Source organism: Bos taurus, chromosome 1 (genome assembly GCF_002263795.3).
Source record: "Bos taurus isolate L1 Dominette 01449 registration number 42190680 breed Hereford chromosome 1, ARS-UCD2.0, whole genome shotgun sequence".
In the NCBI taxonomy this organism is placed as follows: domain Eukaryota; kingdom Metazoa; phylum Chordata; class Mammalia; order Artiodactyla; family Bovidae; genus Bos; species Bos taurus.
In genome coordinates, this window is record NC_037328.1 from 118,662,720 (window position 1) to 118,690,685 (window position 27,966).

At 41.8% G+C, this 27,966-nt stretch overlaps 1 protein-coding gene across 1 annotated transcript; it reads right to left on the reverse strand.

The window, feature by feature from the left end:
* Positions 1-372: 372 nt before the first annotated feature.
* On the reverse strand, positions 373-27,966 carry TM4SF4 (transmembrane 4 L six family member 4). The gene is made up of 5 exons (NM_001034306.2): positions 27,607-27,966; positions 26,806-26,895; positions 14,955-15,094; positions 5,207-5,396; positions 373-797 (listed from the first exon to the last, which is right to left on the reverse strand). Exons 1-5 carry the CDS (start codon positions 27,778-27,780, stop codon positions 780-782), a joined length of 612 nt encoding a protein of 203 aa, NP_001029478.1. The 5' UTR covers positions 27,781-27,966; the 3' UTR covers positions 373-779.

A 27,966-nucleotide genomic window follows, 5' to 3' on the forward strand; every position in this document is an offset into this window, starting at 1 on the left:
TATAACATGTAGAACTGATCATACAAATCTATTACCTTAATCCTGGGCCATAGGCTGACAAAATGATTACCCAAATCAATTTTTTAAAAACATTGCTTTTGTTTGCTCAAAGGAAGCATTTGTAGAAAACATGAATTTTCATTTAATCTTTTGCCCCTCCTTCCTTGCAAACATATAACCTTTATTATATCACCTTTGAATTCTGATTTTAATTTAATACATAAGGAAACCCTAGTAAATGATGTCAAGCTCAAAAGATCAGTCACAAGTAATTCAAACATGTTAGCCCAAAAGGCAATAAATAAAAATTATGATATATCAGTCATCCTGTTTTCCCCATAAATCTTAAAAATAAAAATTGGTCTTAGCTTCTCATTTTTAATGTGATTTACTCCTTTGAGTTCTGTAAAACTTCCAAAGATATTAACATCTCTATGTACAAAGAAGCAGTGCAGCAGTACATGTGTTTTTATACATTTTTCATTCTTAGAGAAAAAATTATGAAACATTTGCTTTGAACCTGTTCTTCAATTATAAAAGGAAGCTAATTGGAAAGATTCATAAATATTCCTTAAGTGGTCAAACTATTTTTTTTATCTGAAACTAACATAAAATTCTAAGTTGAACTGAGCTGGTTGGAAAGGAGAAGAAATAACTCTGGCCTGCCTAAGCTTTGTCAGTTAGGAAGCAGGTAGGAACTGGCAACTCCAAGAAGGGAAGAATTAAGTTTAATATATCTTCTCACACGCCGTCAATTTACAACAGCTCATCATGGAGGTTTAGACTGGCCCATCTCCCTAGAAGACAGAAAAAATTAATTAATTACATCATTTGTGTGTGTGTACACTTTCCCCTCCCATCACCCCTAGGAGTCTTAATTTGTTTGTGTGCTCAATCGTGTCTGACTCTTTGTGACCCCATGGACTGTAGCCCACCAGGCTCCTCTCTCCATGGGATTTCCCAGGCAAGAATACTGGAGTGTGATACCATTTCCTTCTCCAGGGATCTTCCCGACTCAGGGATTGAACCTACTTCTTCTGGATTTCCTGCACTGGCTGGGGGATTCTTTACCATTGTACCACCTGAGAAGCCCCCCTTAGTCTTGATTACTTCTGCCCTTACTGGTCACTTACTGAATGTTTTCTATACTCTTCTGACTTTGGTTCAGATCTTTGTCACTTACCTATGTTTAGGCTAGAAATGTGGAAGCTTCACTTTATTATTAAAATTCATTTTTAATGAGTGGAACTGAGGGCTCAAGTGATGTATCTGAAGCCATTGTTAATAACTAGAGAAGCCAGGAATTAATAAGTAGAGAACCCTAGGAGGTGGAATCCAGAAACTGTGTTCCTTTTCTTGAACTTAGGCTGCTACACAGATTTCCATCCTCTTAAGGAAATAACAGTACAGTGTACTGAGCCTTCTAGTTACTGACATGGATGCATTTTTTCTTTTTCCTGCTGTGCCACGTGGCATGTGAGATCTTAGTTTACCAACCAAGAATTGAACCCTGGACCCCTGCTGTGGCACAGAGTCTTAACCACTCAACCACCAAAGAAGTCCTGACTTGGATGCACATTGATCACCCCAGGTTAGACACTCACTCAGCACCTTAGGAAGTAGGTTTAACAATCACATTTTTTAGGCAAAGACACAGTTGAGGGCAACCAACTTGGCTAAGACCACACAGCTGTCATTCAATAGCTTGTAGTTTGAAGCATGTTTCCACCTATTACCTCATGTAAGCACTGTGCCAGGCCAGGGGCCTCTCAATAAATACTTCTTGTCTGAATGGATGGATGTCTATCTGCACCCTCGCTATGGAAGTTCGGCAGGAGGCGGCTGGGAGAACGAAGCTTCTAGAAGCTAGGCAGCTTGCTCAGCTCACTCAGCAAGTGAGTGATTAACTGAGAGCCCAACACTCCCCCTTGTCCTCCTGTGGGAGGGACCCCGACCAGCTGTACAGAAGGGGAGTTGCCCACAAAACAGGAATCTTCAGCAGACCACTGTTTTGTTTTTCCCCCTCCAATGTAGCTCTTGTGTGTACTGAAATATTTAGTAGTAAGGTTTCATGATGTCTGTGAATTACTTTCCAATGGTACAGACAGAGAGCAAGCAAATGTTAACAGTCTGTGGATCTAGGCAAAAAGGCGCAGGTGTTCATTGTATTGTTTTTTTAAAATTTTACATAGATTTGAAGTTATCCAAATAAAAAGATGGAGCAGGAAGAAGGGAAGGGAATTCTGGTGATGTACATCTGTTCTCTGTGATTCTCCAGTGCCAGCTAGAGTGTTCAGCAGCCTTCTTATCACTATCAGGTGATTTATTCATTAAAATTGCTAAAATACAGAGTCTGAATAGATGACAGTCACTGAAGAGTCAACTGACTACAACTATGGGTATGTTTTTTTGTTTTGTAATTTTTAATTAAAAAAAATTTTAATACAATTTTAAAGGTTACCTTCCATTTACAATTATTACAAAACATTGGCTATACTCCCTGAGTTGCAGCCTACCTTACACTGAAGAGCTTGTGCCTCCCATTCCGCACCCCTGTATTGCCCACCACCAACCCCCAATTTGTTCTCTATATCTGTGAGTCTGCTTCTTTTTTGTTATGTTCAATAGTTGTGTTTTTTAGACCCCACATGTAAGTGATATCATATAGTATTTATCTTTCTCTGATTTATTTCACTTAGCTTGATGATCTGTGGGTATGTTCTTAATTTATAGATACTCCTCAGATTTAGTAAACTGCTATCTTTCATTAGAAGAACAGTTGTATTTCCAATTATACTTACAATGAAAATTTGCTACCTAACTAAAAAAATGTAACTTCTTCCATGAAAACAGAAAAAGAAATATCAGTGTTTGAAATGAATTAGCTGATTTAGCAAGCTTGCATTCTTGTTGGATGAATTACAAAATTCAAATGCACAATACTCTTAACCACTACTGTAAAAATAATTTTGATGGATTTCTAACCGGTAGTTTTCTTTTCTCCCCAGTTGTGTTTCAAGACCAAAAAATTAAAATACAACACCATAGAATTGAAAGTTTATAGAACAAAAATCCAATAGTCAGGGAAATTTATTTTTAATATATGCATTTTACTCTTGACTTTGGGAAGAAGTTTTTATTTATATTTTTATATTTAAAAATATATGATTGTAAACATTTTTGAATAATATAAGCTAGAAGGAAGAAAAAAAGTCAAAGTCTTCTTACCTACAAATAATTATCATTAAACATTTTGGTTGGATTTCCTTTAGGTCTTTTTTCTACTCATTGTGTTTGAGTTTTCATTTATTTTATTTTATTTATTTTTAAAATTTTATTTTATATTGGAGTATAGTATAGTTGGGCTTCCCTGGTGGCTCAGTTGGTAAAGAATCTGCCTTCAATGTGAAAAACCTGGGTTCGATCCCTGGGTTGGGAAGATCCCCTAGAGGAGGGCATGGCTACCCATTCCTGTACTCTTGCCTGGAGAATCCCATGGAGGAGGAGCCTGGTGGGCTGCAGTCCATGGGGTCGAAAAGAGTTGGACAAGACTGAGTGACTAAGTACACACAAAAATCGTTGATTTACAATGTTGTCTTAGTCTCAGGTATATAGCAAGGTGATTCAGTTATACATATACACGTACTATTCTTTTTTAGATTCTTTTCCCATTTAGAATATTGATTTTTAAAATTTATATAATTGTGAGTTCTGTATATATTTTTTGTATATTGCTCTTTTTAAATAACATTATAAGCATTTTCAGTATGATTACAGTTTTGAAAAAAATCCTTTTAAGGTACAGGAAATGAAAGCAATAACAACGAAACTCTGGGAGGATATATAAGAATCACATAACTGAAGAAATTGGTGGGTGAAAGACAAGGCCAGGGCACAGATTTCCTAACTGAACACCTCCCTAGATTTCCGTGCACACACACACACAACTGTTGACTTATATACATATATTGCTTAAAAGAATTATTTGAAAAAATTATTTGGATCATTTTTAATTTGGGTGTGATATTATATTAAGTAGATAGACCTTTATTTATACTTGTTTACATAATTCCCCAATCATTTTTAATTTGGGTGTGATATTATATTAAGTAGATAGACCTTTATTTATACTTGTTTACATAATTCCCCAATAAGGGAACTCTGAAGTTCTAGCTAACCTATTTTTTTTTTTTTTTTGGCCACAACACACCGCGTGCAGGATCATGTGATACTTCCCTGACTGGGAATCAGACTTGTGCTTCCTGTGGTGGAATTGCAGAGTCTTGCCTGGAAAATCCCATGGACAGAGGAGCCTGGTAGGCTGCAGTCCATGCTAAGGGTCAGACACAACTGAGCAACTTCACTTTCACTTTTTACTTTCATGCATTGGAGAAGGAAATGGTAACCCACTCCAGTGTTCTTTCCTGGAGAATCCCAGGGACGGGGGAGCCTGGTGGGCTGCCATCTATGGGGTCGCACAGAGTTGGACACGACTGAAGTGACTTAGCAGCAGTAGCAACAGTAACCACTAGACTGCAAGGGAAGTCCCCAACACTTGAGTCCTATTTAATTTTTTCCTCATACTTTAATCTGTGTTTAAAAATCACTTCATGTGTGTGAAATAATTTCCTGATCTGGCTTATTCAGTAGTTGAAATAATCACCTTGGTTTACTGTCCATAGGTTTATTTTTCATAGTGTCAACAATTTACAGTCATATTTGGAGAGGAAATCCCTAATGATTTCCACTATTTCTTGCACGTAAGAATAATTTTTCTCTTACATATCTTTTCCAAGGGGAAGAAAGTATCCTTCAAGTATTCCTTGACAAATTTAACACACTATGTAGATCAAGTTAGTGTAGGTCGAGTTAGGAAAGAGAACATTTGGGAACAGACTGTGATGTGTCTTCCTATAACAGATGTCCACTTCCTGAGAATCTTCATGTAGACATTATCATAAACTTCTATACGTGTGTGGAGTCCTTTGCCTTCAGAACTATGGTCAGGTGCTGGTAAGACTGAAACTGTGGTCAGCCTAAGCCTGGGTATGCTATTAATAGCTTCATAGACAGCAGAGTTTCCCTTGGCTGAGAGAGGAGCTGCGTGGACCTTCCAGCCTGGTTGGAGATCCAGCAGCCACCACTCTTTCCACCCCCTTGTCCCATTTGCACTGGTGGCCTGTCTTGACCAAAGACCTCAGCTTACCCCACAGCAGCCACAACACTGGCAATCTCCACACAGGGTCCCCAGGAGGCCATTGATCACCTGGATGGCACAGATAATTATCTGAACTGCTCCTATGATCAGCAGGATGGAGAAGAGGGTCAGATTCCAGGGAACCACATCACTAGGCTTTTGGCACCTGCTCCATAAGTTAGAGTCCCCGAGGTAATCTCTGTCAAGGACATGGGAGAGAAAAGAGACACTGGTTAAAAAGTATGCAATCCCCTAGGCTAGAAAGTCACCACAGTGATTTTTCTTTTGCAGCACTATCTATCCAAGACCTAAGATTCCTAAGAAAAAGAATCCCATAATAACAACACGTTTAAATGCAATAACTAACAATTTTATTGAGTATCTACTATGTGCTGGAGAAGGCTGAGCGCCGAAGAATTGATGCTTTTGAACTGTGGTGTTGGAGAAGACTCTTGAGAGTCCCTTGGACTGCAAGGAGATCCAACCAGTCCATTCTGAAGGAGATCAGCCCTGGGCTTTCTTTGGAAGGAATGATGCTAAAGCTGAAACTCCAGTACTTTGGCCACCTCATACGAAGAGTTGCCTCATTGGAAAAGACTCTGATGCTGGGAGGGATTGGGGGCAGGAAGAGAAGGGCATGACAGAGGATGAGATGGCTGGATGGCATCACTGACTCGATGGACGTGAGTCTGAGTGAACTCCGGGAGTTGGTGAGGGACAGGGAGGCCTGGCGTGCTGCGATTCATGGAGTCGCAAAGAGTCGGACACGACTGAGTGACTGATCTAATCTGACTATGTGCTGGACCCTCTTCTGAATGTTTCACACATATCCACTCATTTATTTCTCATGGAGACTTCATGGTTCTTTTCTCCTGCTTCACAAATGGGAACACTGAGGCGCAGAGAGGTTAAGTGACTTACCCAGCTCACACAGTTACTGAGTGACAGAGTGATTTTTGTGAGCTGACCAGGCAGATGGGCAAATCGAATATGTATTAAGGGGCCATGAAAATTAAGACACACCAGGAGGACAATCTTACAAATGTCCACGGCCTTTATCCTACTATTGTCTTCAGGGACCCTTTGAACTTCTGACAAATGACCTGTCACCTCTAGTGGCCCTCTGAAGCCATGGAAAGTACAGTCGTGTCATATAGTTAAAGGGAAGGGCTTGATTCTTTTGAGGCCTACTTCCAGTCAAATTGTGAACTGACTCAGCTGTATTTTTGTGACAATATATGGATTCCACCTGCAAAAAGGTTTAATTAACTAGAAGAAAGAAATAATCTGCTGCCTTGTTACATATTTTATAAAAACTTTGAAATAGGAGAAATTATAATATATTTATAAAATAATATATATATTATATTATATATAGTATATATAATATTATATATACAAATTAAAACATATTATATTAAATATACATTTAATATTATATATATTAAAATATAATATAATATATATATTATTAAGAGTCCACTGCAATATCAAAGGCATTGTGCCTTGAATGAGAAATGTATGTTTAAAAGACAAAAATGAGGGTAAGGGGATAAAATTTCTGCAGTATTATAATTCCTTCTCACATTCTTAGAGCCCCAAATTGGTTTTTCCCTTTTGCTTTAGGATCCACTCTCTCTTCACGGTCTCTGTAGAAAACTATCTGGCTACTAAAGGAACACCCATCTCATTGTTTTTAGATCTTTTTGACCATCTATCTCTGACGGTTTCTCCAGCGTATCAGTACACACTAATTTGAGATATATTTTGTGTTAAGATTTTGAAAAATCTTTGAAATGATGGAAGACTTTTCCTTTATCCAGAAGGGATAAAGGAAAGAATGAGCCATTCTTGATTTAAAGATAAAGCATTGCATATTGCATTGATTCACCTTCCCACAAGAATACAGTCCTGGCTGCTCACTGGCTCTGTGACTTGTGTATCTCTCTGTAAAGTGGGAATAACAATATCTATCAAATCATAGGGTTAAATAAGGATTAAAGTAAGGATTAAATGAGTTAACACTAGTAAAGCACTTAGAACCGTGCCTAGTAGATAGTAAGTGCTCAATAAACCCTAATATTGTTAATTACTTTGCTTAAAGCTGAGTAGTGTGGCCTAAAGGCAAAAGACTGGTATTTTGAATTCAGACGGACCTGAGTTTGAATTCAAGTATTCCTCTTCCTGGCTGTGTATTCCTTACAGAAGTCACCTAACACCCCCTGACCCCTGCCCTTACCATTAGTTTCTTCATCTATAAAATGGGCTGAGAACAACTGCACAACTCTGAACATTCAGTAATATACCTTATGTATTGCTAGGTAAGACTTCAGTATGTTATTTTTAAAACACCCATTTTTCTTTTCTGCATTTTCCCATGCAGTCTCTCTTATCTTTACCATTTTTCAACTTGATGATTATAAGAGGTAATAAAAGGCAATGTATTCCAGTCACATTTTTATAAAGACAAGATCCTAAAATGAAGTTAATTGTCAATCCTGAGTTCCTGCCCTGGTAGAAAGGGTTTGTCCAGTGGTGGGATGACAGTGTCCTCTGGTGGTAAGATTGGTGAAACACTCACGGGAAAGCTAGGAAGCGACGACTGAGTTTGGGTGGAGAGATCCTTTCAGTTTCACTCCAGCAGCTGTATCAGCCCTTACAAACCCTCACGGATAGTTGTTCCACAGGCCCTTTTCCTTTACCCCCAAACTCTCAGGTTCTAAGAGTCTCAGATCCCTGAAATGATTGCCGCTTCCAGCCCTCCAACCCCAGGTGAAAGGGCTCCCTAATTTTTCGTGGATCTGGAGGCTAATCATACTCCCACATTCTGTGAATCGAAGAGATCTGAGACAGTTTAAACTCCTTGAATCCTATCATTTGTGAAGGCAGTCCCAACGGAGCGGCAGTAATTCCATCAACCTCAGAGTCAACGCCATGGATTTCGTACAACTCACTTCTTACCAGCAGCAAAGGCTGCTGAGGGAAGGAGCAGGAGAGCCCAGGTGCTTTGCCTGGATAATAGGTGCCACTTCCTCTCTCCTAGACCCCTGGACTCTCCTCGTGACCTCAGCTGGCTGTGGCACCCCTTCTGTGCTTCTCAACTCTCTGGGTTCCCTCTGTACGGAGTGCCCGGGACCTTGAGCTGTCCCCTATTTGTCTGTCTTCTCTTTGTGACTATACACCCACAGGGGTAGAGACCATGTCCCACACCTCTGTCTCTCATCTCTGTCCCCGGTTCTACCACAAGGAGTGTTCAATAAATGAGCGGCTTTCCTGGTGTATGTTATACCAGGCACTGGGCCAGCTGTGTTCCACCATTCCTCCCAATCCTACAAGGAGGTACTACTTTCCTTGAACAATGCCTGGCATACAGTTGCCCCCAGGAAATAGTCACTGAGTGAATGAACATATACATAGATTGAGAAGTTGAGTGGGGAGGGGCAACATAGGGGGAGAACATTAAGAGGTACAAACAGTTAGGCATAAAATAAGCTACAGGCTATATTGGACAACACGGGGAATTATAATAACCATAAATGAGTATAACCTTTAAAATTACAAATCTCTACATTGTACACCAGTAACTTATACAATGTTGTACATCAACTATACTTTGGTTATGAAAAATGTACTACTAAAAAAAAGGACATTAAATATTTAGAAAGTGTTAAAGAAAAAAGAAGCTGAGGCTAGGGAATATAAATGCCCGACTTTGATCTTCCTTCTGTCTGACTCCAAAGCCATTGCTCTTAATCATTACACACATGCCCTGTATTTGAGTAATGTCACTCCTTTAGAATAATTAAAATATGATTTATTCATGAAATTTGATCTATATATCTTTAATAGTATGTATAGTCTCTCTAGCAGTATGTCAATCAAGGCTTCCCTGTACCATAGTAAGGGCCTCCCTGGTGGCTCAGTGGTAAAGAATCTGCCTGCCAATGCAGGAGACATAGGTTCAATATCTGGGTTGGGAAGATCCATGGGAGCAGGAAATGGCAACACACTCCAGTATTCTTGCCTGGAGAATCCCATGGACAGAGGAGCCTGGCGGGCTACAGTCCATGGAGTGACAAAAACTCAGACATAACTTAGCGACTGAACAACAACATAACATCATAAAGAGATTATTCTCTTTGAACCCTCATGAGGCTGGTTGAAAAGACAGAAATTAATCACAAAATTATTATAAAAACATAACATTTTAGAAAGTTCTAATGCATCATAATACATTCCATTCATGGTAATGAATTTTTTATATTCATAAAAATGAATAGTAAGGTTGAACTTTTAGCAAGTGCTACATTATGTACATGTTATTTCATCCTTGCCTGAACCTGTGAGGTAGATCTTACTGTCACCCCATTTCACAGAGAAAGAGCTAAGAGGTGTGATTGCCAAGATTATACCACTAGGATGGGACTGGACCCAAAGTCTGGTCAGGTCAAGGGCAAAGCATCATCTTAACATCTTTGGGGCTTTCCTGCTTCATGAAAGCTGGGAACACTTTGTTGCAATCCCATCTCACCCCATCTATGTGACTTTCTGCTCTGGGGAGTGTGTTCACAGCAGTTCCTTGCTAAGAAGTAATCACGAAGAGCAGCTGCAGATGGTCGTAACTGGACGTCCAGGCAGAACGCTGAATGGTTTCAGCTCTGTGCCTGGTGAGAGAGCACTCTCCTCACCCCTGAACTCGGTCCTCAGGGAACAGGGAGGGCTGCAGCCTGAGCTGGCAGTGCTGTGCTTGGCGGTGTCCCCTGTCCTCCCTACTGCTGACTGTCCTTGGCCTGGCCTCCTGCATTCCCTCCCACAGCTGTTTGCATGCCCTATGCCAGCTGCTTCCCTTTCAGCAGCTCAGGGTCAAGGCAGATTGGCCAATTGTCTCAGAAAGGAAGACCTTGGATGGGAGGAGGTCCTACTTCAAAGGAAGCCAGGAGGGCGTATCTCAAAATGTCCCAGGTTTCTTTTTCCTTCTAGGATGCTTCTTCAGTATGGTTCCCATGACCGAAAAAGTTAACTGCCTTTGTTCCTTTAATATGATCAGCAACAGGCACTTCTAAGGAAAACAGAACTAAATTCTATACTCTTGAAGAGCCCTGAATTTTGTGCCCCAAGCTGGAAACCTCAAAGTCCAGCTTGATAACCTTCCCTCTTTCTTCTCATTCCTAATCCTGATGATTCCATCTCAGACAGTCTCTGAAATTTCTCCCCTTTTGAGCCCCGGTTCCACTGCCTTAGAGATGCTCAGAATCTTATCTGGATTGTTCCTCCAACCTCCTGATGTGCTCTCTCTGTCAGTTACGGAGCCCTTTTGTTCATCCTCCACATCACTGCATCATGATCCTCCTAAAACTCCCAAGTGGCCATGGCTTATCCTGCTTGAAGTCCTCTGCTGTCCCCCAATGTCTTGAAGGTCTACCTGGTCTCCATCACCCCCTCCTGTGGCGTCCCTCTGTTCCCCCGTCAACATTCATCCTGAGCTTCTGGCCACTCAGTGATCTGACATTCTATGAGCACATGGAACCTTTGCAAAGCAGCCTCAGGACTTTCTCTTCTCTCTGCTTGAAACCTGCTTCCCCTCCTCTCCAAAAGACACGCTTCTGCACATCTTCCAAGATCATCCCCTGTCACCTCTTCCAAGGAGTTTCCCTTGGGCAACTTCATTTCGCCCTTTTGGCAGGTGAGGGTCTGTTCCCTCTTAACACCCTAACTTACCATGTGCCCACTGGGGCAGGGGACCAGGTCTGTCCTCTGCTCCATATCTGAGACAGATTTCAGCAAAAAGTGAGGTCCCATCAGGTGCTTTTGTTTTTAAATTCTTCTACTAATTACTAGCTGTGGAGCCCCAGGAAAGTTAACCTTTTAACTATATTTTTTCTACTCTAGGGATTAAAAAAAATCTTCTGAGATTTATTAGGAAGATTAAGTGAAATAATGCATGCAAAAACACTTGGACTTTAATTATCAGAAGGAGGAGGAGGTGGAGGAGGAAGGAGAGGAGAAGGGAAGGTTCTGCTGCTGCCATTGGGTGATGAGGGAAACTGTCCTGAGACCTTTCCTCTGGTCTCATACACGTGATTATTCCTTCCCACTCACTAAGTAGCTGTGTATGTGTGTTACACTTGCAGCTACCATAACTCCTCTGATGCCTCCACACTGGGATCTGATGGATGAATCCATGGGATAGTAAAAATGATTGGAGACAGAGGCCCCTGGGCTTTTCAAAATGGACTCTACAAAAATCAGACAGTGAAATCAGTACAGTGTTGAAAAAGCATTGTGACCTGAAGTCAGAAAACCTGGACTGGAGCTTCCATCATTAAGAATAGCATTCCCTTGGGCAAGTCATTTGTCCTCTTTGGACCTCTGCTGAATTACCTCTGAAGGAGAGCTTTTTGTGAAGCTGAAATGAAACATTGTGGGTGGGGTGGAAGCACTTACTTTTTTTTTTTTTAATGTTTTATCGTTTCACTATTTTTTTTATGGGAGTATAGTTGCTTTATACGCTGTCAGTTTCTGCAGTACAGCAAAGTGAATCAGCTGTACATATACATATATCCCCTCTTTTTTTTAATGGAATTTCCTTCCCATTTAGGTCACCACAGAGCATTGAGTGGTTTCCTGTGCTCACAGTAGGTTCTCATTAGTTATCTGTTGTATACACAGTAGTGGGTATATGTCAATCCCGATCTCCCCATTCACCCCACTACAGCCTCCCACTTTGACTGAAAATACTAGGCAACACGAGATTCGAGGGTTATAAGAAACTTGGAATGAGCCTCTGCAGCTGGAAGGAAGGTTTGGAGCTGGTTGCAGGAGATAAGGCCATAAAGGAGGAAAGACGCGGGATGTAGGGGAGAATGGGTGTTGAGGAAAGCCTGCTGGGTGGCAGAGGGTGTGGTGAGACGCATGCTGGACCCATCCTCCTGAAAGCCCTTCTGTAGCAATTGTGGCATATTTCACACCAAGGGTGGACCTGCATTTTATGTGGGATTAAATCCTACAGTCAGGGCCTGATGGGAAAGAGCACGAATAGTCAAAATCATTCTATCTTATAAATCAGCTGCAGAGTGTAGAGTATGTATGATTTTGTAATAAATCTGAATGCAGAAATTTTTAATATTATAGTTTGAAGCTACTATGCAAATGTGTGAGTACACAAACCTTTCTCCCTTTGATAACTATCAAAACCTTTTGGCAAAAAGGGAATGAGTGGGAGAATTCTGAAGTGTTCCTGCTTTTCTGCACAGTTTATTCTGTTTTCATTATTTTGCCATTCCCTTCTCCAGGGGTTCTTCCTGACCCAGGGATTGAACGTAGGTCTCCTCGTTGCAGGCAAATTCTTTACCATCTGAGCTACCAAAGAATCCAGAATGGAAAAAATATGAAAAAGAATGTATATATATATATATATATATATATATATATATATATATGTTAAACTGAATCACTTTGCTGTACAGCAAAAATTGGGGCATCCCAGGTGGCGCTAGTGGTCAAGAACCCAACTGTCAATGCAGGAGATGTTAGAGGCGTGGAATAGATCCCTGGGTCAGGAAGATCCCCCTGGAGAAGAGAATGACAACCCACTCCAGTATCCTTGCCTGGAGAATCCCATGGACAGAGGAACCTGGTGGGCTACAGTCCACGGGGTCACAAAGAGTTGGACACGACTGAAGTGACTTAGCATGCGCAGCAGAAATTAACACAATGTTGTAAATCAACTATATTCCAATTAAAAAAAAAAGAGAGAAAAACAGGAAAGTGGTTTCCTGTCCTTCTCCCAAGCTGCTATTTCCTGTGGAGACCCATAGACCAGCTGTCTCTGTCCTGAGCTAGAACATCAGTGCCAGCCCACCCCAAGCTGGGTATGAGGGTGTCAGAACAATATGAGACCACTGTACTGCTTTGGGGTGTAACTTGGCATCTCTTGTATTTCTTTCTCTCTCCTTTGTTTTTGACGTAGATGTATTCTAATTGTTTTTAGATCCATCAAGGGGAGTACCGTTCACATTATAGGATAAACGCTGTCCATAGAAATACTAGGAGAAAGATCCTTGAAAGGAGGTGTAATGTGTAGCTTTGTAGGTATGCCCCTGGGTCAGGAGGAGGGCTCCATCCACGGAAGGACCTCAGGAGATGGCTCAGCCTCATGCCTTCTGAATGCTACACGCAAGCAAGTCAAAAGCCCACAGCGGTTCTCTGTAAGAGGACAGGGCTTGCCACAGCAACATAAACACTCACGGCATTTGCTACATGCACTATAAGGATGACAGCTCTGCCTCTGCCTCAAGCCCTTAGAGGGCTTGTAACTACAGAGAAGGGTGGGGATATTTTATGTGAAATCCTTGTGGACAAACTGAGACCTCAGGTCATAAGAACCAGCCGCCTCCATCTCCTCTGTCTGGAGCCTGCTCCAGAGATTCTGTAACCTCTCATATACATCCATAACTAGGGATTTGACTTAATGAATTGATGTCCTATAGGGTTTTTTTTTTAGGCATGGGCCCATCCTCTGTGTGCAGGAAAACCCAACAACTCTAGTTTCTGACTCCCTAGATATGTCAGTCCCTGTGCCAGACAGAGAGGTTGTAATGATGAATGAGACAGAGGTCATCTCAGCCCTCTTGGAAGTTAGAGTCTAGTGTAACCCTATCTGATGGGAATGCCCCATCTCTGGCAGTGTTCAGTATGGTCAATAATAGCCATCTGCAGTTACTGAGTGCTTAAAATATGGCTAGTGTGATTGAGGAATTTTAAACTTTATTTCATTTATTGGAACTTAAGTTTAAGTAGACACATACAGCAACTGTCTACTGCCTTGAGTGGTGCAGTCTAGGTAGGGGCAGAAGAATGTGTAATATAAAAAGACTAAGACCCAAAGTTAGAAGACAGGAGTTTGTGCCTGGTCTCTGCCCCCTACTAACTGAGAGACGTGAAACATATCACACTTATTCAGCCTGCCTTGAGGGGGGGAAGTCACACTTCTTGAGGTTGTTGTGCAGATTAAATTATAAATTCATTTGTTTAAAAAGTTCTTTACAACGTACCTGAAAATATGAAGTGTTAATTTAATGAGTTCTATTAACATTAACTCTCATGGAGAACCTACAGTGTTTTCAGTAAATTTGCACCTTAAAAGATTGTTTAAGTATTTATCATGCAGACTATCAGTGAAGGTCTTTAGCCCCTGTTTATGAACACCAGTGAAGGCCTTTGAGCTCTGTTTACGAGTAATCATTCTCATTTTCTATTATAAGATTTTCAAACAGAGCTCTCTGTTTATTAATGTTATAAGTTGCCTAGTGTTGATGCTAATAAATGTTTGAGTGTAAGTGGTGATACCACCAACCTCTTCCCTCAGGACAGCTTAGTGAGTAAGTGCTAAGTTGCTTCAGTTGTGTCTGACTCTTTGCGACCCTATGGACTGTAAGGCACCAGGCTCCTCTGTCTGTGGGATTCTCCAGGTAAGAATACTGGAATGGGTTGCCATGCCCTCCTCCAGGGGATCTTCCCAACCCCGGGATGGAACAGATGAGGTGCCTTCTTATTTTACTTCTCCTGGTGTCTATCACAAGATCACTGAGAGGTGAGATCTTGTGGAACTTCACTGCACAACTGCAGCTCTGCCTCAAAGGAGCAAATTCCTGAAGCTTGTAACTGAAGATGGAGGACCTTATACCGTGTGCCCCTTGGGCATGTACCCCCTGGTGCCCACTGTGGTGACACGTTGGTATTGCAGGGTGTACCTTACCCGTCCTGGAAGGGGTAGCCCCATGTGCTGTTTTGGCTCATGAAACATTTTGGACCCTTGTTGATTGAAACGGCTGAAACAATAAAGGAGTATCCAGCACCCAGGACTCCAATCACTGCAAATATTGTGGAGGTGAACATCTGAAAGAGAAGGAGAGAGACCACGTGGGGTTCTTAAGGTGTTCAGAGATTAAATGCAACACTCCTGACTGTCCAATCATTGATGTGATGAATATGAGGAAGTTCTGGGGTAGAAGCCAATCTTTACTGGAAATGGGGCCTGTGGAGTCTCCTAGAATGAATTTTGATGTCTCATGTTCCCTTATCTACCCCCATCCCCATATATTTTTCTCCTGTTCATTGAGGACTCACGTGCTAGTTATGGTTTTATACCTTTGAGGCAGAGTTTTTAACTTTGTTAAAAATAGACTGTCCTTCACAGGGTTAATATGGAAGCCCAGTCTATTACAGAATCAAAGACTCTTAAAATGGGAAGAGATCTTAAGTTTTCTGGTCCAGTCATCTTGCTGAGTCTAAGTCATCATGGGACCTCATGTGGCAGGCAGGTTTTGCTTATGAGAAAGGGTAGAAATCTAGGATATTTCCTCATCAATCCTAATTACATCCCTTGAGTTCAAAAAGGGATTAAATCCAACTTCTCTTCCATCAGGTAGCAATCTTTAAAATATCTGAAGGTATTTTATATTTTACACAAAAATATTTTCTGTTTGACATCTCTCCACCCCTTCTACCTGCTGCAAATTTTCTCTCCTTTGGGTTACACAAGCCCAACAATTTCAGTTCTTTTAAATATTTTTATATAACAGATTAATTAGTGAAAAATGGATTGTACTAGTGCCTTTTTTTCAAATTATAAAATCAAGATAGACTATAGAATATAAAATGCAGAAACAATCTTGGAGCCCATCTAGGCTAACCCACTCTTAGAGATGAAAAAATTTAGGCATAGAGATGCAATCTATATTCTAAACAGTAATTAGAGAGTAGCTTGGAAACATTAACAATTTTGAAATTAGAGACGAAAAATTATCACCTCCATTGCATTGGGACATGAAGGTGTAGTGCAAAGCACAAGAGTTTAAAAGTCAGCAGACTCAAGCTCAAATCTCAGATACGCTACTTTTCCCTGTATGATGAATCTGCGTAATGAATGTAGCCTCAGGGTCTTAGCTTCTCATCTATGAAATGTGCATGATAAAGCCTACCTAAATTAGACATGGTAACATAAGTTAAATGTCAGATACTTCCTTCTTCCTGTTCCTTGTATTCGTATCAGTCTTTTCACAGTGCATGTTTGAGGGTTTGAGGGAGGGGTTAGAGGGTAGAGAGGATCTAATTGTGCCTAAGCAACTGGAATCCATGTAATCTATTTAGCTTGGATTCATATTCATATCATATATCATATTATGTATTAATATACTTTGGATGCAACTTTCCAAGACTGAACTCTGGTTCCATGGACCATATCTGACTTCTCGTGCCTGTAGAACTGACCATTTTCTCCTTCATATAAAAACTCAACAGGACCCTATGGGACTCCTGGGCATGGAAGCCTTTCCATGTCCCCTGTTTCTTATTTGTAGGGAACAGACTGCATTCTCCATGACCTTCCCAGAATCCCAAAAGGCAGATTCAAACAGTTGCTAATAAAGGAAGAAAGGAGATGCAGAAACAAGAGAGGAATGGCCAAGAAACAAGAGTGCAGCCTTGGGGCAGGGTCCTGGCTCTGTCTCAAGGGATACGCATAGCAGTATCTTTGGGCTCTTTACAGAATTAAGACCCCCAACAAATGGAAGATGTTAGCATTCTGCATTTCAGAGAAAATCACAGTTTGATAACTTTAAGAAACTCATCAGGAGACCACCTGAGACCAGATTAAAGAAGTGCAGGCCCTGCACACACCCTGATCCTTGTCAGCAACACTGCTCTTGAACCACTGCTATAAAACCTCACCAAATCCTTGGAACATACAGTTTTTCAGAGCACAAGCCTGCTGTGTCCCCTTTGGCCTAGCAAAGCAATAAAGCTTATTTTTTTCCTAGTTTATATTTGGGTATATACGGTAATTTGCAAGCTTCCCAGGTGGCACTAGGGGTAAAGAACCTGCCCACCAATGCAAGAGACATAAGAGACGTGGTTTCAATCTCTAGGTCAGGAAGATCCCCTCAAGAAGAGCATGGCAACCCATTCCAGTATTCTTGCCTGGAGAATCCCATGGAGAGAGAGGCCTGGTGGGCTACCGTCCATAAGTGGGCTATGGTGGGCTACCGTCCAAAGAGTCAGACACAACTGAGGTGACTTAGCACGCACACATACATGGTAATTTGCAGAGTTTTCTGATCTCACAGGAGACTATAACCTTTTTATCATGAATCCTCGCAACAACACACTTTGGGAGATGCTGCTCCAATTTAGTGCTAGTCCACAGAGGCCAAGAGTTTGGCATCAGTATCTCCTAGCCCCAGGACCCTGAAATGTATCTACTCTCATCACAGCACAACATCTACAAATACATAGTCTCTCATCTTAAAATTGCTTAAAGTCTTCAAAAGCCAAAATTTCCATTTATTTAAAGGGTTGAATATTCTTATATTTTCATGCAAAGATCTCAAAAACCTTCTAGTGCAATCATCTAATTTTCTGACTAGTAAAAATGCCTTCATTCTATTAGAATCTTAGATGCGTTATCTCATTTAATCTTTTCAACAAACCTGTGAGGTGGGTGTGATTACCTAGGTTTTCCAGACAGGAAACTGAGACTAGTAGAAATTAAGCTAATAGTTCTGAGTCAAACAAAAAGTGGAGTGGTGGGACTGGGATTCGTCCACGGTCATTTGGTTCCAAAGGCCATGTTCTTGTCACTTTCTCAAGTCACACATCTAGAAGGTGGCCAAGCTAGACTAAGACTGGAGGCTTAGGGGGAGGGGCAACATAGAGGTGGAGGATAAGAGGTACAAACTATTAGGTATAAAATATGCTATGAGGATATATTGGATAACACGGGGCATAGAACCAATATTCTATGATAATTATAAATGGAGTATAACCTTTAACAATTGTGAATCACTGTATTATACTCCTGTAACTTATTTAATATTGTACAGCGACTATACTTCAAAAAAAAAAAGAACTGGAGTCTCCCTCCCAGTCCAGTGTCTTGTACCTGCTACTTCTTCAAATCACACACACACACACACCACGCGCGGCACACTGCCACCAGTGTCAGATGCCCTTAGCAACAGATCAAATTTGTCATTTGCAAATTTCTCTTTGAGTGACATTGATTCCCTCACAGAAATAAAACAACAGATAAGGAAAAAATATCTTTTTCCTCTTTTTCCTGGTCTTGAGTCAGGAATCATGAAACTATTAACTGTTGAGAATGAAAGAGCAACTAAAATTGCTATAATAGAAAAGGAAGATCGCTTTTCCAGGAAGGCAGTTTGGAAGTCTGAGGGGCCCAGGGGTCTAGCCTTCTCGGCGGCACCCAGGTCTCCACCTGCCCGGCCTCAGCTTTAGGTGGTATACAGAAGAAAGGGGTGGGTAGTTCTAGAAGGTGCCTTCAATTAAAACAACTCAGGATTTCATCATCCAGTGGCTGGAAGGGAGAGGAGAAACCTATTTTGTGCTATTCCTGCTGTGTGGGAAGAGGAGAGGATTTTAGATATCATTCCTGGAACATTTCAACAGGCCAATGTTTACAGACACAAAAAGTGAGTGCACTTGCCAACAGTCCTCATTTTAGGCAAGTCTGAGTGCATGCAAAACCAGTTAATATAAAGCATCAATGGGATAATCTCCCCTTTACCAAAGAGGCCCCTGATAAGCACCTCTGACCAACAGTGTCCAAATGGAAACTAATGCAAGCCGCATTCATAATTTAAAATTTTCTTATAACCACCACTTAAAAGGTTTCAAAAAGGTGAGATTAATTTTAATAATATGCTTTCTTTAACTCGCATACTCAACATATTATCAATAGATAATCAATAAAAAAACTACTAATGAGATATTTTATATTTTGTACCACTTCTTTGGGATCTGGTGTGTGTTTTCTACCTATGGTACATCTCAGTTTAGACTGGCTACCTTCTATATGTTCAATAGCCACATGTGGATGATGGCTCCTGCATTGGACAGTACAGTCTAGAAAATTTGGAAGATTGATTTTGGGTAGTAAAAGTTAAAAACAATAGATGAATATGGTCTGTACTGATTTCATGATTATGATTACTCTCAGGGGGCAGGAGTGTATAACAGAGGATGGCTACACAGTCATTCTCAATTGAAGCAATACGGTTTTATTTCTTTACAAAACTATCTGAAGAAAAAATGGCATCAGGTTACAATTTAATAAAGCTACAGGCAGTATGTTCTGTTTTTGTATTCGCATTTGACATATCTCACCTTGAAACTTGAAAAGTTTCTCCAATTAATTTTTCATTACTTTTCCAGGATGGAGAAGCCAGCTACATTTTATATCACTTTGTTTTAACTCATGTTTAGAAGTCTTGAAAACCTGCTTAATTTACTACTCTGTTATGTCTTAAAATCAGAAAGAGTACCTTTCATTTACCATGGGTTACATGATACAACATTTTTCAAGTTAAAAGAGAAATTATGAAAGTGAAGTTGAATATGATAGGGAGCAGGCACTCTAAACTGATGCTTTTTAAAAGTAAACAGGCAAAAGGCCTGGAGTATTTCTGGAAGGAGACACAATAATTGGGAACACTGCTAACCTCTGGGGAAAGGCGTTGCCAAACTTTATAGAGTCAGGAATGTGTGACTTCCTTTGTAGTTTTTGTACTATGGACATGTTTTTCCTATTCTAAATTAATAAATAGTAAAGGGGGGACTCTATTGTGTAGTGGCCAAGGGCACAGGGTACAGGCAGACAGATCTGGGTTTTGTTTTTTGGCTGTCCGACAAGATATGTGGGATCTTAGTTCCCAAACCAGGGATCAATCTTGTGCCTGCTGCATTGGAGGCATACAGTCTTAACCACTGGACCACCAGGGAAGTCCCAGATTAGGTCTGATTCCTGTTTCTTCCCCCATGACATTGGGAAGTTTATCTTTCTAAGATCTCCATTTCTTCTTCCGTAAAATAAGGTTCAAGAATAACTACCTGTCTCCCTGAACATGGGCTTCCCCGATAGATCAGTTGGTTGGTAAAGAATCCACCTGCAATGTAGGGGACCCCGGTTTGGTTCCTGGGTCAGGTGGATCCACTGGAGAAGGGATAGGCTACCCACTCCAGTATTCTTGGGCTTCCCTTGTGGCTCAGCTGGTAAAGAATCCACCTGCAATATAGGAGACCTGGGTTCGATCCTTGAGTTGGGACGATCCCCTGGAGGAGGGCATGACAACCACTCCAGTATTCTGGCCTGGAGAATTCCATGGACTGTATAGTCCAATGGGTCACAAAGAGGCAGACATGACTTTCACTTTCTTTCCCAGAACATAACATGTAAGATTTCCTAATCAATAGTAAATCGGGAATCAAAGGTACACATGTCTAGAAAATCAGATAACCCCCTGGTGGGGTAGGCTATTAGATAATGCCTAGCACTTCACTGGGGCTTTCCTGGTAGCTCAGCTGGTAAAGAATCTGCCTGCAATGCAGGAGACCTGGCTTTGATCCCTGGGTTGGGAAGATCCCCTGGAAGAAGGAATGGCAACCCACTCCAGTATTCCTGCCTGGAGAGTTCCCACCTGGACAGAGGAGCCTGGTGGGCTACAGTCCATGGGGTCACAAAGAGTCTGACACATCTGAGCGACTAAGCACAGCACAGTACTTCACTGGGAGGATACCCAGAGATCTCTCTTGCCTATTCCCAATATTTGAAGAATTTTCCGTGACATTAACAAACACTTGATAAATGTCTTTATTATAAAAATTTTAATAGTCATAGCACTCTGGAGGCAGATGAGGTGGGGTCCAACCCCAGCTCTGCCCCCGCCTGTGGGTGTTCTGTCAGCCGAAGCACCTGGAGGAGGTGTGGGGGTGGGGCGGGGGACACTGAGAAGGGAGGAAAAGTGGATGGTTTAGGAGACAGGATATTTCAAGGCTTGGGCAGTGGCAACATGTTGGGGAAACATCTCTGGTGGGCATGAAGTCTCCTTTCAGAAAGGAGATACGTAGAGATTACTTGAAGATATTTTCACTTAAACATTAATGCCCTCCTGTATTTTCTGACTCAGTCTTGGGAATACAGGCTGGGTATGGGGGGTGGGGGCATGGGGGAGTTTGCCGTGGTCAGAAACTTAACTTGCAAGAGCCTCAGTTTCCTTACTTATAAAATGAGAAATGGAATGTCTACCTCAAAGAGCTATTGTTAGAATTGAGCCTGATAAAGTACGGAAATGACCTGAAATCCTCCCTTCATTTACTTCATTCATCCAACAAGCATTTATGAAGGCTCTATGAGTCCCCAGTACCCCAGGCACTTGGTACTACCCTCCTCTGCCCTGAAGCTAATGCTTACAACCTTTTTCCCCAGCCCTTGCCATGGTCTTATGAAAGGTAGCCACTGGCATTGGCCATTTTACAGGACAGGATTTTGAAACACAGAACATTTAGAGAAGAAATAGGGTTTCATACTTCATTTCTTCTTTTATGATAATTATTTCACAAGAAGGGGCTTTCTTAAATCCCCTTCAAACTAGCGGTCCTTATAAGGAATGCGGAGGCTGCTGTCAGCAGTTCTCTTGGCCTCAGAAAGTACTGACGTCAGAAGTGCTCAACCAGGAGGCGTCCCTAGGGGTCGCTGGCGAGCCGAGTGGGACGCGGGGAGAAGTTCTGACTTCAGTGAATAGATTGATTTGTGACCTGATCAAGATCTTCCTTCAGAACTGGTCAGTGCACTCTCTGGCCCTGCCTATGGGTGGGGTAGGCGTTTATCTGCATGATATACTTTCAGGATGCTGAAATTCCTGTCTGCCCCTAAATATCTCCTTTATCAGGCCAATTATTAAAGACACTCCTCGAGTTAAGGTCAAGGTTTTCTAAATGCTCTTACTACAGTACATACTTAACAGGAAAGAATTGATAAAATGAATTAGCTGTCTCATTGGACCCTGTGTGTACATGCTCAGTCGCGCCTGCCTCTTTGCGGCCCCATGGACTGTAGCCTCCCAAGCTCCTCTGTCCATGGGATTTCCCAGGCAAGAGTACTGGAATGGGTTGTCATATCCCCCTCCAGTAGATCTTCCACACCTAGGGATCGAACCTGAGTCTCCGGCATTGTAGGTGGATTCTTTACTGCTGAGCCACTAGGTAAGCTCATTGGACCCTGAGAGGTCAATTTTTTTTTTTTTTTTTTTTAATGGATTAGAGGACAGATCAGCTGCTAGGACACCTCTAGTTTGGGAGCAAGAGGGTGAGACCTAGCCACACACCCAGACCAGGGTTTTCAAAGCCCAGTTTGAAAGTCTCCCTCCTCTTGCAGCTTTTGTCCCAGGGCTCCTTTTTCTCAGCTCTTATTTACCCTGCTGCTGCTGCTGCTACTAAGTCGCTTCAGCCGTGTCCGACTCTGTGCGAGCCCATAAACAGCAGCCCACCAGGCTCCCCCGTCCCTGGGATTCTCCAGGCAAGAATATTGGAGTGGGTTGCCACTTCCTTCTCCAATGCATGAAAGTGAAAAGTGAAAGTGAAGTTGCTCAGTTGTGTCCGACTCTTCGAGACCCCATGGACTGCAGCCTACCAGGCTCCTCCGCCAATGGGATTTTCCAGGCAAGAGTACTGGAGTGGGTTGCCATTGCCTTCTCCGCTTATTTACCCTAATTTATTTAAAAGAGTACAGATCTCAGGGACAGGGTTTCAGTCTTGCTCTGCTTCAGAGAATGTTTAGCCTTCATTTTTTAGTTTCACTCTGAAACCATCAACTAGGCAACCTCAAAAAAAATTTTTTTTCCAGCTTATTTATTGTCTTGCTTTATCTCTACAGCAATCACATCCTGCTTCCACTATTGATTCCTACCTCCTGGTTTTACTGCCCAAGGAAAGAGAAGAGAATGATGCAGCTAATTTCTGAAGAATATTCCTGAAAGACTGAACAAAGAAGAGAGAGACAGACCAGGAAACAAATGATAGAGACAACTATGAAGACAGCCACGTGATTTGGCTCAGCAGCTCTTGGCCCAGTTTGTTCCTGCCTCACAGGCCTTTCTACCCAATAGGATTTCTTACATGATGCTCTCAGAAGCCCAGTGTTCCTTATACACCTGGAAGGGAATATTGTGAGCCTTTGGAAAAATAATTCAAATCTTTAGCATTATAGAACCGATCAAATTATGCTGCAGGGGTTTTTTCTTTTTGTATGACAAATGTTTGTAAATGTATGCATGCAGGCTAAGTCTGACTCTTCGCGACCCTATGTTCTATAGCCCTCCAGGCTCCTCTGACTATGGGGAATCTCCAGGCAAGAATACTGGAGTAGATTGCCATGCCGTCCTCCATGTTTGTAAATACCTTTCTTTAAAAACTGACTATGGCTTCAGAGCCTTGGAACATTAAGGAAACATCTGAAGCAGGGACATGAACCCCGTGGCCTTTTGGGGTGGGCAAAGAGCTCAGTAATGCCCAAGTGGTGGTGGTTTAGTCGCTCAGTCATTTCTGCCTCTTGCAACCCCATGGATTATAACCCACCAGGCTCCTCTGTCCCTGATATTTTCCAGGCAAGAATACTGTAATGGGTAGCCATTTCCTTCTCCAGAGGATCTTCCCAACCCAGGGGTTGAACCCATGTCTCCTGCATTGCAGAATGATTGCTGGGTTTTTTTTTTTTTTGCCAAAATATAGGTGCAGGAGTACCAGGTTATTTTTGTTGTTGTTGTTGTTTGTTTTTTAAAAGAAGCAAGATATCTAGATTTCTTTTGTGTATATGTGAAATCTATTTTTAAACGGTGGCAGCTGATTAACAAACAAATGAACCCAAAACAAGAAATCTTTCTGCTGGTCACTTAGAGAGTGGTCACCCCTGGTGCAGGGCGGCTGTGGCTGGTGCTTTGGTTTCCAAGTGGTAGAGCTGGTCCTTTGAAGGGCACTGCCCTTGTGAACAGTTAGCTAGTGGCTGGAAGGAGTCCTATTCAACTTACATCAAGAACGGATCCCCACTGAGAGGTGAGGGACCCCAGTCAGATGATTTGCATTGAGCAGACCAAGTGTTTCAGATTGTATATATTCAACTGTGCTTAATAATTTTTCTGCTTTCCTCTCAGATTAGTTTAATTTAATCTGAGCACCTATCTAATATCCAAAGAGTCAGTTGTCCATCTAAAAGAACCCCAATGATAAATTATACATTCCTACCTTAATCACTTAAAGGGAAAGGTGTTGCAACTTGTCCCGAAACCTAATCATTTCTAACATTTTTTTCTTATCCGTATCTCCTCATCTGGTCAACTAAAAAATATCTGTGCTGTGCTATTTAAATCTAATTTAAAAACATGCTTTGCACAGTACTTTGAATATTGTTTCCCTTCTCACTGTGATTATGTGTGAAACAAAGAAAACAACAAAAATGAAACAAAGACCCTGGTTTTGTACTGGCTGATGTTTAGCCTTCTACTCAGCACCAGGGAATGAGCTGTTAGATTTCTATGTAATTCATCCAATTTCCTTAATTGCTCGTTTTTTTTTTTTTTTTTCAAATTCTCATCTCTGATTTATTCCCCCCAAATCCACAAGGTGCAATGGGATTAGATTTCAGAGAGAAAATGAGTTACATATTTACTTCTTTCCTTTATTATTAAGTATATGAAAATATAATTATATATAACACACACTGGAGCTTCCCTAGTGGCTTAGTGGTAAAGAATTTGCCCGCAATGCAAGAGATGGGAATTTGATCCCTGGGTTGGGAAGATCCCCTGGAAAAGAAAATGGCAACCCACTCCAGTATTGCCTGGAAAATCCCATGGACAGAGGAGCCTTGTGGCTATAGTCTTTGGGTTCACAAAAGAGTTGGACACAACTTAGTAACTAAGCAGCAACAACAATACACAAAATTTTTAAATCAAATGTATCAAATTACATAATTGTAATTTGCATCAAATTACATAATTGTATAAAATGCATTGTGGTTGATTTTTGCATCTCTTTGTCAATAATGATTTTAAATGTTGCTATAATAATCAATGCTTGATTGTGTTTGAAAAGTGATAGCACTCTCTTTGAATGATCCTTGATCTCGAGTGGAAAAGCATCATGGTATTCACAGTGCACCAGCCTCAGCTCTTCACATGTATTCAACAGGGCATGGCAACCCACTCCAGTATTCTTGCCTGGAGAATCCCCATGGACAGAGGAATCTGGCAGGCTCCAGTCCTTGGGGTTGCAAAGAGTTGGACATGACTGAGCAACTAAGCATAGCACAGCACAGGTATTTTTTAGTTGACCAGATGAGGAGATACGGATAAGAAAAAAATGTTAGAAATGATTAGGTTTCGGGACAAGTTGCAACACCTTTCCCTTTAAGTGATTAAGGTAGGAATGTATAATTTATCATTGGGGTTCTTTTAGATGGACAACTGACTCTTTGGATATTAGATAGGTGCTGGTTTACCCATCATCCAGCCAGTAATTCTGTCTCGGCCTTCTTCATTTTTGCTACATCAGTGTATCTGAACTCAATATTTTTCTTTAAATCAGCTCTCTATTTTATTCATTTATATCACCTCTATGAATGAAAAGCTAGAATTATCAACACACATAAACACAATATTATTGAATTTCTAGTTAATGTTTCTCACATTCCTGGAGCTGGAGACTCGTTAGGGAGATTACAGAGAATTAGAAATAGCAAAGACTTTTTTCCATCAAAGTAAGTTTTCTTGATAGACTTAAGAGGATTGAAGGAGAATTAAAAGAAAATAACTTTCTATATTATTGAAAGACAGAGCAAATCTGTGTGCCAGCAGAGCTTGTCTGTCCTTGGGAAATTCTGAGTTAGTCCCTTCCTCATCTTAACAGATGGGCAGAGTGAGGCAAAGAGCACCCCAGTTGAGGAAATGGGACTCAGCCCCACTCCCAGCCTTCCCACTCCAGCTTAGAATGGTGAAGCCTATTTTCTGTAGCTTGCTCACTAAAGATGGATGGCTACAGGAAACAAGAAAGGAAACAGAAGGCTGGGGGCAAAACAGAGGTAGAGGTAAGGAAGTGCTGAGCCTCTGAGGCAGTGATCCTGGCAGGGGTGCAGATGGGGCTACCAGGAGAAGAAGTCACCATCTGTTATCCTGTCCCAGCCCCATCTTTACAGACAAGGCAACCCAGAGCCAGAGAATGGAACTGACTTGCCCAAGGTCTCAGGGCTTCTCAGCGGCAGAGGCAGTCACAGCCTCCATCTCTGCCTTCCAAGCCTGCAGTCTTTTCTTTATTAAGCTATACTTTTAGTTAGCATTTTATTTTTAAAATTTTTCCCTTTGGCTGAGCTGTGCTGCATTCAGGATCCTAGTTCCCTGACCAGGGATCTAACCCACGCCACCTGCACTGAAAGCGCAACAGCTTAACCACTGGACCACCAGGGACGTGCTCAAGCCTTCATTCTTTCTATAGCATCACTGCAGATTTCCAGCTCTGATATCCCTGACTGTTTGTAACATTTTGAATGATACTCATCTATAAGTAGAAGGGCTATGGTTTTAAAAATTTATGATTACTGTTACTTTGCACCAGCAAGAATTCCATCATTATCCCTGTACCAGCTGCCCCCAGAGTGTTGCCTGGGGCTGGTAACTCATCCCCTCAATGCCCAGCACAGGAAGGCAGTGCCCTCTGGAGCGAGTCTGGTGGCTGATTCCCCACTCCCGTCCCCCGCAGACACTCACCGCAAAGCGCTTCCCGCAGCCCTCATTGCCACAGCACCCGCAGCAGTCATTGTTCTTCAGGCCCAGGAACACCAGGGCAGGGAAGATCATCTACAAGCAAAAGAAACACCTTGTGATTTGGCACGTGAAGGGGGGCCCCATGCCTGCCTGCCTGTGTGGGGAGCCTCATCTCCAAACTGGGACTTGGGGGCCAACAGCTAATGGAGTCTGGCTGGTGGGTAGACGAGTGTTATGGAATATTTAGGTTCTATTTGGTCTAACTGCACACCCAATGAGGCAATATATCAAGATCTGACACTCTGAGTTTCCATTTACATGGTGGGTTAGGAGAAGGGCAAACAACTTGTCCTCAATTGTCATGAAACATGAGTTTTTCTCTCTCTAAACCAGAAGTTCCTAGTCTATGTTGGAAATAAGGGATAAAGAAATCATTACCAAAGAATTGGAAGAGGAATTCACTGACACCTGTTTCTCTTGGTAGTTTTCAGTCAATTTACTAGAAAAAGTATATTCACTCCCCGACCCCCCACAACCCCGCACCCTATCATTGTCTTGTTAAAATAAATTCTGTAGCACTCAGTTTGGTTCAGGGAAGTCTACGGCCCCATGGGAGCTGCCAGCCTAAGTCTGGGGATTCCTTGGTCCCTATGGGGAAGGGAAAATATTGAGGCACTTAACGTTTCATCATGCAGTTCTTGGGCTTTTGTTAGCAACTAAATGTCTTCTTGTTCAGTAAGTACCCAATTTTAAAAAGATAGGATGAAAATCGATGGGGCTAGATTTTAAGGTTTCCTTACTCACCAAGACTCCGCTTCCTAGTATTCCTCCAAAATACCAGACTTCGTCGGAAAGGTGGTCATTGTTGTCTATCACTTTTCCTCCAGGGAAAAATAGCAGGATGTTAGCGAGGAGGCCAAACACAGACAGGGGGATGAGGGTGCCCCCCAGGCACTTGGCACAGCTCCCAGTGCACATGCCGGAGATGTAGGATGTAGGTGTGCGATCAAGCCCCCCTAGCTGCCTTCCTCACAGGTTCTCTTCAAAGTTATCGGCTGCAGAGTCGTAACAATTGTCCTCAAATCAATTCTTATTTTGGAGCCGAGAAGCAAAATCAGCCTGTGAGCTGTGTCCTGGGAGTTGCTTCAGCTTCTCAAATGTAAC